The sequence below is a fragment of the Salmo salar genome, chromosome 03 (genome assembly GCF_965601325.2).
Source record: "Salmo salar chromosome 03, fSalSal1, whole genome shotgun sequence".
Lineage (NCBI taxonomy): Eukaryota > Metazoa > Chordata > Actinopteri > Salmoniformes > Salmonidae > Salmo > Salmo salar.
The window spans coordinates 38,178,173-38,198,870 of NC_138293.1; the positions used below are offsets into that span (position 1 = coordinate 38,178,173).

At 43.3% G+C, this 20,698-nt stretch overlaps 1 protein-coding gene and 1 pseudogene across 1 annotated transcript; both read left to right on the top strand.

The window, feature by feature from the left end:
* The first annotated feature begins 861 nt into the window (after window positions 1-861).
* Window positions 862-15,339, top strand: LOC106599941 (kinetochore protein NDC80 homolog; annotated as a pseudogene).
* si:ch211-119o8.4 (somatostatin receptor type 5) lies at window positions 15,330-17,998 on the top strand. Its single transcript, XM_014191809.3, has 2 exons — window positions 15,330-15,795; window positions 15,878-17,998. The coding sequence occupies exons 1-2, from the start codon at window positions 15,389-15,391 to the stop codon at window positions 16,530-16,532; spliced, it is 1,062 nt and encodes a 353-aa protein (XP_014047284.1). The 5' UTR covers window positions 15,330-15,388; the 3' UTR covers window positions 16,533-17,998.
* The last annotated feature ends 2,700 nt before the right edge of the window (window positions 17,999-20,698 follow it).

Here is a 20,698-nt window from a genome sequence, read left to right on the forward strand (position 1 = left end):
TCATGTTCTCTGGAATGCTCTTTAGGCTTTATTACCCAAAGACATCGTAAATCTCCTCTGTCAGTGTTATCTCATAGAGGCCCATCCTCAGTAAGACACACACACATATGTAGACAATGTTCCATTCTGTCCTCCTCCCTTCCTGATATTCTGCATAGCACCAGGGATATGTGAAAGACAAGCCTGACCTCTCCCCTCTCTGGGCCCCAAGTGACTGAGCCCCAGCTAAGGGAAAAGTGCAACTGCCAACATTCATTATCCAAATGGATACATTCTAATGACAAGTATCTCACATAAGCATATTATGCAAATAAAACATCTTAATTATCTATGTTACCCAACTAATTCTGATTCATCCGCCACACCACTTCCACTGTCATCTTCGTCTCGTGGCAAACCACTTTCGGCTGTGACTATCTAGGAAATACTGTATCTTGTTATTGTAAAATCTATCAGTCTTATTCAAAACAATGGGATTGTAAAACCATGGTTTGGGTTTGGGCCATTTCTACTTTCCTTCTTAATGATGGGCACTATGTGAAAAGTCAATCGATATCATGATAAATAGGATTTTGATAAATATTTGAATTACTAGTATTCATGTAAACAGGTTTGTCTGTTATTAAGATGCCTATTTACACTGCAACATAGATCATCCTCGATCATAAAATAATTACCCATTTCTGCGTCCACCAGGACACAGCTCATCTCTGATTGATAAATGCCAGACATGAAAGAGAAGATCAGGGTAAAAAACACAGAATAGGTCATATAGAATATAGAATATAGAATAGGTCATACTCCACATCAAATAATAACTTCTCTCAAGCTGCGTTGGGAAATTATAATTTCATAAAAGAGATGACGCTCCAGAGGAATGTAGCCTACCGGAAAGTAGCAGGAAGTGGCAGAAAGTATCGAAGTACCAGAGCAGTTCTGGTGATGCTGCAGGACCAGTTGTCGTGCCCTCCTCACAACTGTCTTGGTGCGTTTGGACCATGATAGTTTGTTGGTGATGTGGACACCAAGGAACTAGAAACTCTCGAACTGCCCACTTCAGTCCCGTCGATGTTTCCTATAGTCCACGATCAGCTCCTTTGTCTTGCTGACAGTGGTTTCCCCCTTGTTCTCCTATAGTCCCGATAGAGAAGGGGTTTCCTGGTATAGTGTCAGTAAAGTCTCTCAAGGGTCCCTCCACAAAGGCGCTCCTCAGGATCTTTGAGTTCCTCTACTGCCTCATTGAACCCACCTTCCAGATGCCAACTTCCGAAGTGGAGGTCCCCAGGATTCTCAAAGACTCTGGGTAAATCAAACATCAACTGACAATTTCTACATGTTTGCATGATAGCAGCTTCATGTCTACTGGCAACTAACTCTCTGCAGGCAAGAATCCATTTGCACTCTTTAAAAGTTCCATGTTCGATGTGGGAGCTCCACATACCTGGCCACAGGTTTTAGGGGCTCTGACCTGGCTCATTGATACTGTGAAGCTAGGTATTAGACAGCCCAGTAGGAGATTACTGACTCTTTCTACAAGTACTACATGTCACAATTCCACCTGCAATTAGTGTGAAATGTCAATCACCTACCAGTAGTAATGACTGAGTAAACAAAGTAGGTAAAAAACGTATTTACATTTGAATGCCGTGCGACTGCCCTTTATTTTTTGTGGACAGTTTAAACAACTTTCTGTATTTGACTTGAGACTGACTTGACATTATCTGGCCAGGTTTTGTAGTTTGCCACACGTGGATTACTCTACACTCATCCAGAGACAGTTGCAACAGATTAACTGTGGGGCAACAATTACCAGCATAGGAGTACTGGTCTTTTGGTGTGTAACAATTACTTGAAATGTATGATTTACTTATGAAGCTACATTTGGAATTTGTTATAATGAATTATCAGCCTATTGCGGGAAGACTCTCAACTCCTGCCAATGGAGTGCTTTCTTTTCTTGTTGAAATGTTTGCTTTCACATGTTGAAATGCACAGGCCCTACGTGTTAAATCTATATGACATTTAATACTGAAATAATTGCTAGCGTTTCATCATTCCATCCCATACATTTATTGCTTCAGGTTTGATATGTTTATGATACATTTTAATTTAGCCAACCATTACATAGCCTGCTCGGAGTGGACGCAATGTTTATAGTGCACATCAATGTTTGCAAGACTCATGAGGTAAACTTTCTGTTTATGTAATTCAATGTATGGTTCATATTTTCTGTGTTCGGACACACAGAACTCTGACATATGTTAATTGTTTTGTGGGTAATAGGAGCGCACGCCTCGGTGCGCATAGAACGCTTTGGCGTCAGAATGTTTAATGAGAGAATCATTGTCATGTATGCGTGGTGATGAAATGGCATTCAAAATAATTATGTCTGATTTAAGAGATGGAGCAATGGATGTGAAAATTGCCTTTTACATTGTAGAACCAGTTTATCGGTTGTAATTGTATGTTCCTTGGGGCCAAGTGCTTAGATTATGTAGGCCTAGTGGTTTGAGCTCATGTTAGACAGATTCAATTTTGTTTCTCACAGGGAAGCTGTAGTCCTGCCCTTTAACTTTTTCCGATCAGATAGCCTCTCATGCTTAACCTGTCCTAAACAAATAAACTGAACAAGTTCCACAGACATGTGATTAACAGAAATAGAATAATGTGTCCCTGAACAAAGGGGGGATCAAAATCAAAAGTAAGTCAGTATCTGGTGTGGCCACCAGCTGCATTAAGTACTGCAGTGCATCTTCTCCTCATGGACTGCACCAGGGATATGGAATATTTTTAGGAATTTAGTGAAGTATGTTGTCAAATATAAATCATTAAGTACAGACACCCAAAAATAACTGCTTTAGTTTTACTTTAAATTATTTGTACTTAAGTACTTTACACCCCTGTGAAATCCCCTGGTGAAATGGTGTTCCTTGTAACATGTTAAATCATGTTAAATCAGCAGTACTGATATAGGATCAGTTTTGCCTTAGATATTTTTTTTAATACGAGCCATGGTCCTGTAACTGGGTGTTGGAAGACTTTTGGCAATTGCTATTCTTTAAATGCTGAACAGTTGTCATCTGTTTCAGGAGACCCTGAAACAGGAGCAGTCGATGCTCTAACACATCCTCTCCACCCAGAAGTTCACCCCTGCAGACATTGAGTTGGTTAACTGAGACAAGGGAGCTGCATCAGACCAAGAGCCTGGAGCTGGCTCAGCAGTTCATGTGGAAAGAGATTGCTCTGACCAAGGTCAAAGAGACGATAAGTGAAGAGAAGGTTAGAGGGCTACTTAACTGGGGTGCATTCATTAGGACATGCTACTGAAAGTTTTGCAACAGGAAATTCACTACTTTTTTCTCATCCCGTTTAGTCTGTTTTTCTGCCATTTGGTGCCTAATGAAAATGACCCTGGTGTTGCCCAATGCTTATACAAAATACGTAATAAGTATGATTTAATATTCTCCCATCTCGTTTAGGCTGAAGCGATGGTAACCGCGTACAACAAGCTGGTCTAAAAACTGAAGCTCATAACTGACTTTGAGATCAGGACCACGACAGAATACAAGCCATCGACTATGGTCCAATACAGAACACAGATTCAAGTGTGATTATTTTGCTCACTTTTTTACATCCCTTTTGGGCACTGGGTAGTACCAGAAGCTGTTTTATTTATTTTACAGAATCCACTGTAGAAAACGATCACTGACCTGGAAGAAGAGTGTAGTTGGCTGACACTGACACTGTTCCGGAACAGTCTATGGAACAGGTATGAGAACAGTCTGTACATTTTTAGGTTTAAGATGGAACATGCATGTTTTGCTTCGAGGTTCTAATATGGTCTTGTTCTCTTTCAGGTTGATTCAAATATTTCCGAAAAGGCAACAGACTTGAAACAACTGAGCCCACATTCATAAGGTGGACAAGCAGCTTGAACACAACATGCAGGCATGCTGTCATCACAAATGTTTACTTTTACGCTTGGATAATGTCTTCATCCATGGGTGTGTAGAACAGGGACCTTGTGCCCGGTCCCTTTATGCTGATGATATTGCTGCCCTGCAGCCACTGGATCCCACCACTGCCACCAAATGTAGAAAACAGACTTGTGGCCTAGGGCTGTCTTTGTGTCATAATGGGAACCGACGTGCTGTCATGTTTAATGGTGTAGCAAATGTTTTGCAGAAAGGTGAGTAGGTTTTTCTCCTTCCTTTTTCCATGGTGTGTAGGAGATGGACAGTGAGGAACATAAGTGGGCTGCTGAGATGGAGAATGTGGAGAACCACAGGACGCTACTGGAGAAGGTGACCTTAGGATATGATGATGCCACGGAAGAGCTGAAAGGCGCCAAGCAACAGTGCGCACTCTCTTGACCATTATCACATGAAGTCGGCAATATATCTTTTTTTTTAATCCGTTGCGCATAGTCATTTTACAGGGAAAGCCTAACATGGAAATGCACATGTTTTTCCTGCAATTTTTACGTTTTCTTAACAGGTACCAGACTGTGCTGCAAGAAACCAGAGGCACAGCGGACTGTTGAACAACCTAGCCAGCGTGTTCACCACGGCTTTCGAACACCTGTCCATTGTAGAAGTCAGTCCTATATGGGGATCTGTCTGTAGCATGCTATATTGTCAAATATTAATTCTGTGCCACAAAATGCAAACGTTCTCATCCCTAACATTAATTCGAGGCCTCATTCCTTCATACAGTATCTTGTTTCACCACTGATCCTGAATACTACTTTTGACCTTTTTCCAGAAATGTATGGATGACCGACTGAATAGTTACAGAGGGAAGCCCTTCAGGAGGATGAGTCGGATCTCCTAAAGCTCAAGGAAATCGTGGCGAGCTTTATTGCTAAAGCCAAATGCTGTGCAGAAGACTGATTGTAACCTTACCCTGTGTTAATATTCATGCTGTGCAAAGAAAAAAATAATAAAAACCTGTAGCATTAATTTAATTTGTTACTATTTTGTTTTTGTGAACATACATTGTCTGCAACAATTTATATTGAAATGAGATTCCTATTCTGAGTCAAGGATGTAATCGCAACTGCGCAGCACCCTTTCCCATCAACGCTGTCAATCTAGACTCTGTGAGTGCCCGTATCTAATGGCTGTTGGTGACATGGCCTTGGAGTTACAGAACTGTACTTTTATTTCTCATCCCATGACAACAGTCTTTGTTAGACAGATAAGGAAATGAACTAAGGTCCTGAATAAAATTCAATTTCAGGTAGTGATTAATAGTGGTCTTGTGCAAATGTATTAAAATGAAACACTTCAGACCCTTTACTTAGTACTTTAAACCACCTTTGGTAGCGATTACAGCCTCGTGTCTTGGGTATGACGCTAAAAGCTTGGCACACCTGTATTTGGGGAGTTTCTCCCATTCTTCTCTGCAGATTCCCTCAAGCTCTGTCAGGTTGGATGGGGAGCATCACTGTACAGCTATTTTCAGGTTGCTCCAGAGATGTTAATTGGGGTTCAAGTCCAGGCTCAGAGACATGTCCCAATGCCACTCCTGCGTTGTCTTGGCTGTGTACTTAGGGTTGTTGTGCTAGGAGCTCTGGAGCAGGTTTTCATCAAGGATCTCTCTACTTTGCTCCATTCATCTTTCCCTCAATCCTGACTAGTCTCCCAGTCCCTGTCGCTGAAAAACATCCCCAGAGAATGATGCTGCCACCACCATGCTTCACCGTAGGGATGGTGCCAGGTTTTCTCCAGACGTGAGGCTAGGCATTCAGGCCAAAGAGTTCAATCATGGTTTCATCAGACCAAAGAATCTTGTTTCTCATGATCAGAGTCCTTTAGGTGCCTTTTGGCGAACTCCAAGGTCGCTGTCATGTGCCTCTGAGCTCTACGGACAATTCCTTTGACCTCATGGCTTAGTTTTTGCTCTGACATGCACTGTCAACTGCCGGACCTTATTTAAACAGGTGTGTGCCTTTCCAAATCATGTCCAATCAATTGAATTTATCACAGGTGGACTCCAAGTTGTAGAAACATCTCAAGGATGGTCAATGGGAACAAGATGCACCTGAGCTCAGTTTAGAGTCTCATAGCAAAGGGTCTGAATACTTATGCAAATAAGGTATTTCTGTTCTATTTCTTTGAAATGTGGTAAATTTTATGAACCTGTTTTTGCTTTGTCATTATGGGGTACTGTATGTAGATTGAGGAATACAATTAATGTAATCTAATTTAGAATAAGGCTGTAACGTAACAAAATGTGGAAACAGTGAAGGAGTCCGAATACTTTCCGAATGCACTGTTTTTGCATAATTTCAAGACCAAAATCAAAGGTCATTCACAACATGCATATCTGGTCAACATGACCAATTGAATGCGGCATATAGACTAGATTCTATATCTATACAAAGAACTCAAATGAACAGTATGTGTTACTTTTAATATTTGCAAATGGCAAATAAACTACTTGAACTACATTATAAAGTATAGCCAACATTCCAGCGTTCTGTCTGTAAACGGTGAGTTTTCATTCTAGTAAAGCCTGATATGATGGTACCCTCATGCAAGATGCACAGCTATGAATTCTCTCTTGTGGGCCCTTGCAATAATACCTTAGATGCTACTAAAAAATCAAAGCTCCATCTCTGTGTGACCTTGACAGACTTCATATCAAAATGTCAGTGTTCATCAGGGCAGAACATATCACATCCATAATCACTTTATCTAATCGTTATCGGTTGAAACAGTGCCTGATAGGCTTCTATTGGTCTGCTTTCAATGAATCTCTTTCTCAGTGCATCACTATCTGGTTATTGTTACTGGCACGAAGTCTCTTTGTTTTGGTTTTGTGTCTACTGATAGGTAAGGTTTTGACTGACGGATTGAAGGTGTGTGGAGATGGAATACTGTAAAAATACAACATATGAGATATACTTACATAGGTTGCTTGTCATTTATACCTCAAAATATTGCAACAATTCAGAATAAGAGATGAGCTGCTGCATACACTTCGAGCTGGTTTTCCAGACCCAGATTAAGCCTAGACTAGTACTTGACTAAAAATCCTTATTTAAAAAAAAAGGGGAATCAGTATTTATCAGTGTTTATAGACCAGGGGGAGACCAGTGAATATATGAGGTGTGTGTATGTTCAGTGTAGACTTTTGTGAAGAACAGTAGCTATAATTCTAAAGCATTAGACCCAGGCCCGGCTCCAGGATGATGTGCTTGAAGGGGCACAACCAGTATTGCTTTAGAGCCCTAATAACACAAGGTAGATTAGTCCTACTGTTCAAATGTACAAAAATGTATCTGAAATGTAGCCGTACATATCAACAACCGTCGTTTTATATAACACAAAGATTTGTGCCTGCTGGGATATACAAGTGTATCCGAAATGTATCCGAAGCTGCACATAATTTCCACGTACCAACACGCAGAGATCAGCTCGACAGTATGAGCACCACTAGGCTATTAAAGATTCTTACAGGCTTCATAACTTCAACTTCAATCATTAGAACTAGGCTACATTGCTGTCGAATTTGTGATACTATGCAATGAGCGTAACCAAGCCGCAACGTCTCCAAGTGGGAAATATTTTCTGTGTGGGAGAGTTTAACACACACGTGCACACACTTTCTATAGCAAGAGAACAGGGAGGGAGTGAAAAAGTAGGCTATGTGGAGTTTTACAGTATTCACATCACTTTTACAGTAGCCTATCACTCAACAACTGTGTAATGCAAATGAATGATTATAGAGTGAATGTTTGCCTACTTCTTTTAGTAGGCTACACACGGTATTGGTCCTACTACAGCGACATACAAAATGTATCTGAAATGCAGCCATATACACAACAGCTGTCATTTTGCACACATGATGTTGAAGAGAAGCCTCGCAAAGACTAGTAGACCAAGATGCGCTCATTAAGCACACACCTTAACCATCAATTCAGGACCATGGACAGAAGGTTACCGCCAGTCAACGAGCTGAAAGGGCTAGGCCACTTCTTAGGGATAGGCCCCTTTTTTCTCAATTTCCAATTTCCCAAAGTAAACTGCCTGTTACTCAGGCCCTGAAGCCAGGATATGCGTGTAATTGGTACCATTTGAAAGAAAACAAGTTTAAGTTTGTAGAAATGTTAAAATAATGTAGGAGAGTATAACACAATAGATATGGTAGGAGAAAATCCAAAGAAAAACCAACCAGAATTTTTTTTGGAGAGAGACCACGCTCTTCCAATGGCAAGTATAAGGGCATACTCAATTCTAGCTCCCAGGATGCAATTCCTATGGCTTCCACTGGGTGTCAGCAGTCTATGTTCAAGGTTTCAGACTTGTAACTTCCAAAACAAATAAGAAAAAAACTGTTTTAGTACAGGGACACAGTCTTGGAAATTCATGTTTCCACGCGCCATGAAGACAAGACGCACCTGCTAAAATCGGTTTCCTATTGAACATACAAATTTCCGTAAGAAATACTAGTTTGATTACATTTTAGGGTATCTGAGGAATAAATAGAAATGTATTTTGACTTGTTTTAACAAAGTTTAGGAGTAGATTTTCGGATTCCTTTCTCTGTATGTTGAACAAGTGGATTACTCAAAACTAAACAGACTTTTTGGGATATAAAGATGGATTTTATCTAACAAAATGACATTACATGTTATAGCTGGGACCCTTTGGATGACAAATCAGAGGAGCATTTTCCAAAAGTAAATTAATTTTCAATCGCTATTTATGAATTTATGAAACCTTTGCCGGTGGAAAAATATTTGATGTGGGGTGCCGTCCTCAAACAATTGCATGGCATGCTTTCGCTGTAATAGCTACTGTAAGTCGAACAGTGCAGTTAGATTAACAAGAATTTAAGCTTTCAACCGATATAAGACACTTGTATGTACCTGAATGTTTAATATCCAAAATTTCTGTTTCACCGGACGTTGTCCCGCTAGCGGGACGCCTATCCCTGAGAGGATGTATTAAGAGGCGCTTCCAATTTCAGCACCACTGGAGTGGATAGCAGGACAACAGGAGCACTGCGCCAAGGCTCACTTCAGAGCACAACCAATTAGGCTACATTGGTAATTGTCCCTATACCCATCAAATAACGCAAAGCTGTATATCTATCAATAGCAGTTAAACCTGCAAAGCAAGCAATGACATTAAGAATCACAGATAAAAAGATGCATTGAAGTAAATAGCAAAGGCCGAAACTTTACATTACATACAAATAATTGGCAAACAACCTGTAGGCTTACATGAGGGGAAACCAATGAATAAATAATTATGTCACGGTGGCCAGGCCCAAAAAGGTTGTAGCTTACTATTTAGAAGAGTTGCATCCTCCTTGATGCAGCCTCATGTGAAGTTTCTGATTCCATTCTCCTTCCTGGTGAAATGTACTTGTCAGGTCCCTCTCAAATGTCAGCTGGACAAGCTGGGCATTTCGTTGATGTAACAGAGTCTGTATTCACTGAATACGTTCTTCAGGGTGGATAAATGTTTTGCACATTGCTGTAGATTCCACAAAAATGTTAATCATGTTTCAGTGCCAACAGCACAGTCGGCATTGCTGACAAAGGCCCGTCGGCGTATCTTTTAGACCACTGAGCGGGGTCCATTTGTTGTTGCTGACTGTGGTTGTGATTTCACTTTCCAAGAATGTGCGAGCCACAATAAACTCTGCTTCCACTGGTTCAGTTTTGGTTAGATTCAACAGGTTGTCAGGTGCTAGTGGCTGGGTTAACAGAGGTTCAGGTGCTTGTTGTGATGTTACCCTCGTGCTGTTGGTGCTACTGTAGGCCCTGGCTCTTCTCGAGCTTGTTGGTCAGCAGGCGGCGTGGGGAATGGGCAGGTATTACAATCAGTGGTTGGGCCTGCATGCTGGTCGGGGAGCATGGTGGTCCTCCAGTTTTTTTGCTCTTCGCAGTGCCCAGCCATTTTTGGATATCCATGCTGGTCAATTCTTAGCCAGCTAGCATTACGTATTCAGTGTGCTGCTACCAAAACGTAATACAGCTAGTAGCTACTAGCTAGCCTATTATTATCTGTAGCTGTCTGCAACATTGTGAAAGAAAAAAAAACAGCAATCAGCTTCCTAAACAAGGTAATGAAGGTGGTACCTTATGAAATTATATGGCTAGATGACCAATCAGAAGGCATTTTATTTTAATGAGTCAATATGATATTATTACATTCCCCTTCCCCCACCCCTCCTCAGATCATGAGTTAACACCTGTAATATAGCCTCTGTCCTGGTCTGCTCTACTGGCAGGCCCGGTAGAGCTACGTTGGCAAAACCGGGCAGGGTGATTCATATACCATTGTGTTATGTTTATGGGAAACAAAACTGTGGGGACACAAACTCAATCTGGGGGGGGGGGGGGGGGGGTCCAGGCCTGGCTTTGCCACCCCGTAAAGCCAGCTCTGATTAGACCTACTTCCTTTCAACACTAGAGTGGAAGCATGTAATATACACACACACCCACACATGCCATGTTGGAAGCTTTACACATGCATGAGCCCATATAAACATGTGCGCGCATGCACACTCACAGACACACACCGCTGACATAAGGCTATTGACATAAAGTAGATACCTCGTGCGCACTACACACACACACTCTAACGCACAAGCATGCATGCATGTGCACACACACAAAGAGAGAGTGGTGGGGGGTGACAGTGGCAGATGGGTTATATTGGCGAGGCACTTGACATGGTTGTGTAAACACCAGAAGGCTCATAATGAGTTTATATGACCCTGTGTACCACAGAGTACCATAGTGCCCCCCCCCCCTCTCTCTCTCTCTCTCTCTCTCTCTCTCTCTCTCTCTCTCTCTCTCTCTCTCTCTCTCTCTCTCTCTCTCTCTCTCTCTCTCTCTCTCTCTCTCTCTCTCTCTCTCTCTCTCTCTCCTCTCTCTCTCTCCCCCTCCACATATTGTTTGTGTTCTTAAGGGTTTCCTTAACAACAGGTGAATCTCATGATCCCAGACTGCCACTGGATTAGAGGATCAAACAGAGGATAGAGAGAGGGAGTGATGGGGAGATACAGAAAGGTCAGAGGCAGGAGGGGGGGATGAAGGGTGAAAATCAAGTGAAACATAATCTGGGAAGGTGAGGGGAGATAGACAGAGAGATAGAAAGGTCAGTGTGTGGGGGGATGCAGGAGGGAATGGGGAAAAAGTAGAAGGGATGGAGAAAGAACAGAGAAAAAGAGGTTATCACAGTGGGTAAGATAGAGAGTAGAGAGAGGTGGACAACATGAAAATAGGAGATGGAGGACTATCCTCTCTCTCAGTAACTGTCAATGAAACTGTTAATATAATGTTTTTATTGAGTGGTCAGACAGTGAAATATTGTACGTCAGATTCAGACCACTGCCTTCCGAACTAGCACGTAACGTTCTGAGAGCTTGGTGAGAGCGTGGTTTTCCTATGATTATTTTGCGTACGACCTTCCCACAAATTTCTGGGAATGGTGCAGGATAGCTGCTTTGCTTTGGAACATTCTCTGCACTTTTAACGAACTTGACAAAAAAAGTTGTTAATTACTTTCACAGAATGTTTCCTAAAAGGTCAAGCATGGTTCGATTTCATTTACACTTTGGTAATGTTCTAGGCAGTGGTGTAAAGTACTTAATAAGTAAAAATACTTTCAAGTACTACTTAGCAATGTGCACATCGAGCTCACAGAACAAAACCGAACGAAATGGAATTCAAATAATTGAACCGACGTTGGTCAAATAGCTGGAAACATAACAGACATTTTGGTTAATCGCTCAGCGCTAAGAAACATATACGTTCCGTTCTCATCATCATCAAATCTCACTCTATCTTGTTCAGTGTTGTCCGGTGTGTATGACATGAGCCGTCCCCAGCTCGGATAGAAAGTTGTTGTGTGTAAAACCAGTCTATTAATGCCAAATAATACAGTCAGTCCACCCTCAAAACACTATCTTACTAGGGATTGTTTTGTTGTGCAGTGTACTATTTATAGCTATATACGGTATTTAGCTGCTATTTATACACTTTTTATAAAAATTACACATCAAATAGCCTAACAATGAGAAAAAAAAGCAGTCAGCCTGAGGATCAATTCAGCCAGTACTTATTGTTGAACTCAGCGGGTTTTGTCTGGCTAATAGCATCCACTAATGGCCTGAAATATTCAAGGTCAATTCAATTAAATCAAATTCAATACAAATTGAGAGACTCCCCTGGTCTCCCGAAGGCCTCCTTTTTTGTGTGCAAATGATTCACCCCGGACTGTTTTCTACACTGAGTATTGCCAACCCAGACAGTCTTTCCTGAGACATTGTGCATTATACTGTATGCCCATTGCTCTGCACACATTTAAACTTAGTCATGAAGGATGCATGCCAAGATATACAAGAGATAAAGGACTGTTGGAATTGCGACCGCACAACTCAAACGCCGGTTCACCGCGGACGCAAACCGCTTTTTTTTTGGGTTCAAGCCTTCAAGAACTGTTGTCCACTGAAGATGATCAACTGTTTGCATCAGTATCCAGACGACCTGTCCCCAGAGCTTCCTATACAGTTCATCTCTTTCCGTAACGTGTTGAGGCCGGCAATTAAGAAGAACGAGTGGTTTAATTAAAGATGTTACGGAACTGCTGTATTTGAAGCATCATTCCCTTCTATCCAGTTTCCCTGAAGTTGCTACAGCATCATGCTGTTTTTACCATCCCTGTAACGGTCGCTTCTGTGGAGAGTTTTCTAAACTAAAACTCATGAAGAACTACCTAAGAAGCATTAGGCTCTCGTCTGACATGCACTTTTGAACATCTGAGTGAGCTCCACTTATTGCACATGCGCCGTCGTACTTATTGCACATGCTCCATGTGTAACTCTGTGTTGTTGTCTGTGTCACACTGCTTTGCTTTATCTTGGCCAGGTCGCAGTTGTAAATGAGAACTTGTTCTCAACTAGCCTACCTGGTTAAATAAAGGTGAAATACATTTTTTTTTTAAGTACCCTTGACCGATATTTGTTCACCGATATCCCCTTATACTTTCAATCAATAAAAAAGGTCTACGGCACTTTTTCAGTCACATTCCTGACACCCAAGAAACAAACACTTAGCTTCCTAGTACATATTGACATAAAAAAGGTATATTAATTACTTTTTAGAGTGTTACTGTCAAAATGATTTATTAAATAAATAAAAAATAGACATGGATTACAGGCACATGGGCCCCCAGAGCTCGTGTGGCCCCCTCCCCCCCACCCCCTTTGGTGGGGAGTGTGTGTGTGTGTGTGTGTGTGTGTGTGTGTGTGTGTGTGTGTGTGTGTGTGTGTGTGTGTGTGTGTGTGTGTGTGTGTGAGAGAGAGATGGTGGGAAGCGAGTGAGGGAGGATGTAGGGCAGGACGCAGGTGTGTGCCCTCTTCTCTCTCTCTCTCTCTCTCTCTGTCTCTTTATGCAGCAAAGCCACTGATGGTGAAAGGATGACTTCTCCCTGGAGCAGGACCCTGGCCACAGTGAGTGTGACACACATCTTTAAAGAAAGGTTTTCTCTGCTTACCACTGCTGTCCTTCACTGACCCCTTTTCTGTTCAGCAATCTTCCTACTGTCATTTCAGTACGCAGACTCTTGTCTTTATATTCAGTTAAGTTTCCAGCTAGGGCGTTATAGTGATTGAAGACATAATTATATAATGTCATGTAATGGTTAGGGAATTTAATAAGAGCCAATTCCCCTTGGATTATTGGTGCAAAGTGTTAAAGAAACAATCCTGGATAAATGTATGACATTATGAACATGGATAGTAAGAGGATTTAATTGTAGGCCATAAATTGCTGTAATTCGGTTCAGCTGGAGGTCAATGTGTCTAAAATAATGCACAATTAGTTTATCCTTCTGTTTCCCATTAGCTACGTTTATATTGCTCGTAAATTCTCATGTGCTGCTGTCTTCGTCCCTCTTTTCACCTCATCCCATGTCTTCTCTCTCCTCTATCCTATATTTGGCCACTTCTGTCTCTCTTTCCTTCACTCTCTCTTTAATATTTGCAGTGTGTTTCACACATTGGTTGAATGGGGAAAGGTACATATTAAATATGATATAAACACATTCAGATTGAGGCGCTGTAATGATTATTTTCTCTCAGATGGTTCAGCATCATTTACTAGCATCTCTTTAATGTACATTTATTCAAGCAGAGATATAATGTATCTGTATGTATGGATCTGCCTATAGAGTATCATCATTATTGAATGTACATGGAGGTTGAATTTGGATTTCATTGTGCCAACATACGGAACAAATACATTTAGGCCTAATATTTTAACACATCATATCTACAGAAGGGTGATGATAAGGTGTATTTACAATAGATAAGAATAAAGGTGTGGGGCCACTAAAAGTACTTGTATATATGACTGGTGTGGATGGAAAGATCTGTATGAGCTATTTACTTTGGGCTAGTTTTTTTTTCATTTAGCAGACACTCGTATCTAGAGCATTTAGGGTTAAATGTCTTCCTCAATGGCACATGGATAGACCTTTTATCCAGTCGGCTTGGAGATTCGAACCAGCGACCTGTCGGTTACTGGCCCAACCGCTCTTAATCGCTAGGCTACCTGCCACCCATCAAACAACAACTTTCCAAATGTCAAGCCCTAGATAGAGTAGTTCACTTCACCCATCAAGCTGACAAGGTAGTGTACCACAGTCACAGTCTGTTCCCAGTGGTCAGCTCGTTCCTGTTCCCTTTCCTCACCTTGCATCTCATTCAGACAGACAACGCTGTGATGCTGATGAGTGGTCTGAACCCTGTGTGTCAGTGCTGTTGCTGCACTGCTGCTTCCCCTGAGAGCAGATGCGATGCCTTTTTCAGTTTGTGTGACGACGTGTGCTGGCCTGTGTTGAATCTATGCTCTTAAGGTGTGCTCTCCCTAGAGAGAAAGAGAGAGAGAGAGAGAGAGAGAGAGAGAGAGAGAGACAGAGTGCACGTCGCCACACAAAAAGACATCATGTCTGCTCTCGGGGGAAGCGGCACAGGACTGACACAGACTGTTCAGACTACCCATCAGCGTTGTGTGTCTGAATGAGAGGACTTGGCCTGCCAGGCTGGTTCTGAGTCATCCCAGCCTGGTTCTGAGTCATCACAGCTGCCAGTTTAAGGGAAGGCCCAGTGAATTCTGCAGGCAGGTGATTCACCAACTCAGCACCAGACAAACAGAAACTATGAATAGATGAATAATAAAAGGGATACAATAACATCAATTATTAAAACATCTTATTCATGCCTCAAATCAATTTGTGTGTGCCTTTCTAATTATGTGCATCCCTCTTTCCCACCTTCCTCTCTCAGTCCATCCCCAACGGGAGCAGCTAGATCATACTTTTGTTCCTTCCATCCCTCGTTCCATCCCTCTCCCACCACCATGCCGGCCATAGTGAACCTGCTCTTTAATACGGTGTCTACCAACACCACCATCTCCTTCTCCCTGGTGCTGCCTCTGGTCAGCGTCCTCTCCCTCCTGGTGGGGGTCGGAGGTCACCTACTCATGTGGCTGGTGCTGATGCGTAACCCTCGGCGACGCTCCAAACCTAGCTCCGTGCTGCTCCTCAACTTGAGCCTGGCTGACATGGGCGCCCTGCTCACCCTGCCCTGCGTCCTACTCAGCGCCAGCTCCCAGGACTGGCAGCTCGGGGGCGGTATCTGTGTGCTGCTGGGCTTCATGACCTCCCTGACGGCCGGAGTGGATATATTTAGTCTGGCCGCCTTGTCGGTGCTCAGGTACCGTATAGTGGCCCCACCTGCTAGACCGCCTGCCAGTCCCACACAAGTGTGAGTACGAAATTAAACCATTCATCTGCACACGTTTAGGTCCACCTCAGCTATGTAACCTCCTCTCTCCCCCCTCTCTCAGAGCCGGCATCGTGGCAGTGATCTGGTTAGTCTCTGTCACCATGGCCCTTCCCAAGGTCACATACATCCAGTTTGACAGTGGCTGTACATGGTCTGTGGGGCGTGGCCAGTGGCTGGGCTTCCTGGTGCCAGCCTTCCTGGTCTACTACGTGGCTCCGCTCCTCTGCATTGCCCTCAACTGTGGCCTCATCATCACCCATCTCCACCGCTGCCGGGGTACGCTGGCCGCAGACCGCCGCAACAAGAAGGCCACGGCGCTCCTGATTGGCTCCACACTGGTCTTCGCCATCAGCTGGCTGCCCTACTACGCCCTGGAGTTTGTCAATGTCATGTCCCCCTATGTCAGCTTCGTTGCCTCGCCTATCAGTCAACAACCCTCCTCCTCCCTCAACTCGTCCGCGTCCCTGTCCCCACCCACGGAGGGGGACACGGAGGTGTCTCTCCTCTGGGAGGTGGCATCCCTGTCGGCCATCTTGTTGGTGTGTTTGGCGCCCTGCTGGAACCCGCCGCTCTACTTCCTGTTATCTCGCCCGGCGGTGCGTCAGCTCCGTGCCCTCCTACTGTCGCTGAGGAAATGCTTGGGAAGCCTGCGACCACCTATCACCCCCGCGCCACCACCCCGTTTTCCTCACCTCCGCCCTCTTCCTACTTTGTAACTACACACCACGCCTTGCCACTCAGGCTGATCCAGTGAGATGAACACGCACGCACAAACGCACACACGCAATTATTCAACAGATTGTGATTACATACACTGAGAGTACAAAACATTAGGAACACCTGCTCTTTCCATGACATAGACTGACCAGGTGAATCGAGGTGAACGTTATGGTCCCTTAATGACGTCACTTGTCAAATCCACTTCAGTCAGTGTAGAAGGGGAATGGGAGGAGACAGGTTAAAGCTTCATAAATGTGAAGGTGTGTCACAAAAGTAGAGGCTTAAAATCGTACAATCTTAGGTTTCGCCTTGCAAGTGTCACTTAGCAACTCATACTCCTCACACATAGAGGAATCAAATCAAATTGTATTTGTCACATGCGCATGGTTAGCAGATGTTTAATGCGAGTGTAGAGAAATGCTGGTGCGTCTAGTTCCGACAGTGCAGTAATATCTAACAAGTAATCTAACAAGGAGAGACTAGGTGGGGGGCTGGCAGAGAGACGGAGAGGGTAAGAAAAGGAAGAGAGCATAACCAAGACACAGATTCAAGGGGTTGATCAAGCAGTGTGTGTGTGTGTGTGTGTGTGTGTGTGGGGGGGAATAAAAATTACATTAGGCAAAAGGGGGTGAAATATTGTTTGTGTTTCTCCCACAGAGAAAACAACAACATGATTGACAGGTGTGACCCATTTATGCCATCAGTAATTGAACAACATGGAAATGTAGTATTCCTTCCAAAAAAAAAGATCTAGATATATTTCAGAATGTTGTCTATCCCTGGAAGTCTATCCCTGTCAATATAACAGTTTTAAACACATAGCTTGCCCCAAAAATAGTGACAGGGTAAGCCTTGGGGTAAGTGGGTGATGTTGAGGGTGTGGTATATTGTATATCTTAAATGTACGCCTACATTCAGATATAGATACCTCTGTTCAATATCACTTACTCTTCCATATCTTTCCCAGTTGTCTGCGACAGGTATGATGTTTCGATGTGCCAATTCGTAGGCATGTTCTCTGCATTTGAGACCACTAAACCCATGAAACTGGTCTGCAAAATACTTGATACGTTTAAGCAATCTCAGACTCCATGTCATCAGATAAGACCTTGTGTGCTACTCTATTGTAGCCTCTCTTTCGGACAGGTACATGTTTGTTTTCTTTCTACGGTACCTCTTCAGTGTGTGCAATGATGTCCGAACAGTGTTTGGTTTTTTTTTTGCAGTAACTTCTTTGTGGTTGTAATGTTGCAAACGGCCGCGGCAGTTTCAGAACGAAGGACGTGGTCTTCAATTGCGTGCTGTGCATAATCTTAAGGGATAAATATTGTGTTTTAAATGTACACTATAAGAGTGAAGAGCTATGAATTCAGTGTTCATGTGACTGTTCAATATGTAAACAAAAGGGAAAATAAATGTGCCTTTGAATGTATTATTGACTAAATAAATTCTTCTAAATGTGTTTGAAATGTTACTTTCGAGAACCGGCTGCACATAACACATTTTTGTCATGCTTTATACATTGGAGTTCTCCCTAAACCAATCCAGGCCAGTAAGCTTTTGGCCATTCCATTAGAACAGTGTTCTCTCTGGGGATTTGAACTAGCAACCCACTGTAACAGCTCATTTCCCCTCTACTCCATCTCACTTCAGGGACCTACACTGCCCAATATATAGGCATGACCTAGCCAAGTACTGCATATAGAATAAACTGAAATCCCTGTGGAGCTTTCATTGAACACAGAACAAAATGGCAGTAAAGTGAGCAGTGGATAAGGAAGATATACAGCATATAGCACAGGAGGCCCCTTCATTAGGGAGGACGGGCTAGTTGTAATGGCCGGAGCGGAATCAGTGGAATGGTATCAAGTACATTAAACACACGGTTTCCATGGTTTCCAGCTGTTTGATGCCATTCCATTCACTCCATTCCATACATTATTATGAGCCATCCTCCCCTCAGCAGCCTGCTGTGGTATACAGAATGAGGTTGGTGTTCAGAATGAAATAAGAACTCCCCTCCTCTAGTAGCTAGGTTCTGTATTACATAATATCCACTGGTTTACTGCAGGAAATATAGACCCATAACCCCATTACTAAGCCCTATGACAGACAGGCAATACACAGAGGACACACACACACACACACACACACACACACACACACACACACACACACACTCACATAAGCACTTACACGCACACGAGCAAGAACGCGCATGCACACACAAACAGCATGTCATATAGGCTATTTGAGGGCTTTCAGTCGGCATAGTAACCTTGACTTATGAGTGCTGATAGAAAGTGTCTTGTTTTTATCTGGAGGTTGAACAAAATCACTTGTTAAATGTACAGGGACAGGAGGAGCAATCAGATCAACACACTTGGGTCTGGTCTAATAACACAGCGCAAAGGGCATCGCATGTATTTAAAGTGGCTTGGTTTGACAAACAGAGGTAATTGGATTTGAATGTTAGGCAATTCATATTGAGAGACAGCAAAAGTCTGTTAAAATTCATTGGGAAGTTAAAATTCATTGGGAAGATTGGAATCACTTGAACTCAAGGCTGATTAGATAGGCTAATCAGTTGTTATGCATCAGGCTGAGAGAGTGCGTGTGTGTGTGTGTGTGCATCAGTGTATGCGTGTGTGCGCTTGGCGCGCGGGTTTCAGTTGCACTGAAATTCAGTCTGAGAGAACGTTCAAATCCCAGTGTAATCTAACAGCGCAATGACATGGAAAACGTACTTACAAACAGGGCCAGCTCCAGGCATAAGTGACATAAGCTCAGTCGGAGTCTTACTGTTGCGAGTTAGAATAGTAGAATACACAAGGTGCAAGTTCAAAGTTCGGTCGTGTATTAGCAGTTTTTCAGCAGTCACTCAATTAGCCATGTCAGCTAACAATTTTTAGATTGGTAAATTAGTCTAGCCAGTTATCTAAACTTGTTGTAATCATGGACGAATACCGACCGGGCCCAGGGGCCCTGACCTCCAGGGGTCCCCTGTTGATTTTGTTAGTTACTCTCACTCAGATAACATTCAATCAATCAATCAATCAATCAAATGTATTTCTAAAGCCCTTTTTACATCAGCAGATGTCACAAAGTGCTTATACAGAAACCCAGCCTAAAACCCCAAACAGCAAGTAATGCAAATGTAGAAGCATGGTGGCTAGGAAAAACTCCCAAGAAAGGCAGGAACCTAGGTTGAAACCTAGAGAGGAACCAGGCTCTGAGGGGTGGCCAGTCCTCTTCTGGCTGTGCCGGGTGGAGATTATAAGAGTACACGGCCATTAAGACCAGATTGTTCTTCAAGATGTTCAAATGTTCATAGATGACCAGCAGGGTCAAATAATAGTCAAAGTGGTTATAGAGGGTGCAACAGGTCAGCACCTCAGGAGTAAATGTCAGTTGGCTTTTCATAGCCGAGCATTCAGAGGTCGAGACAGCAGGTGCGGTAGAGAGAGAGAGAGAGAGAGAGAGAGAGAGAGAGAGAGAGGGAGTCGAAAACAGCAGGTCAGGGACAAGGTAGCACGTCTGTTGAACAGGTCAGGTTTCCATAGCCGCAGGCAAAACAGTTGAAATTGGAGCAGCAGCACGACCAGGTGACCTGCGGACAGCCAGGAGTCATCAGGCCAGGTAGTCCTGATGCATGGTCCTAGGGCCCAGGTCCTCCAGGAGGAGAGGGAGAGAGGGAGAGAGGGAGAGATAGAGAATTAGAGGGAGGATACTTAAATTCACACAGGACACCAGATAAGACAGGAGAATTATACCAGATATAACAGACTGACCCTAGCCTCCGACACATAGACTATTACAGCATAGATACAGGAGGCTGAGGCTGAGATGGGAGGGGGGGGGGGGGGAATGTGGCCTAATCCAACGATACCCCCAGGCAGGGCAGGATATAACCCCACCCACTTTGCCAAAGCACAGCCCCCACACCACTAGAGGGTTATGAACAGACCACCAACTTATTACCCTGTGACAAGGCTGAGTATAGTCCACAAATATCTCCTCCAACACACGAGCCCGGGGGGGGGTGCAAAACCAGACAGGAAGATCACGACTGTGACTCAACCCACTCAAGTGACGCACCCCTCCTAGGGACGGCATGGAAGAGCACTAGTAAGCCAGTGACTCAGCCCCCGTAATAGGGTCA

Bases quoted from the DNA above. Each gene is read 5' to 3' on its own strand.
- si:ch211-119o8.4 (XM_014191809.3), top strand. From the start codon at position 15,389: ATGCCGGCCATAGTGAACCTGCTCTTTAATACGGTGTCTACCAACACC. The intron at 15,796-15,877 runs GTGAGTACGAAA...CCCCTCTCTCAG, and splicing joins CCTGCCAGTCCCACACAAGT to AGCCGGCATCGTGGCAGTGA.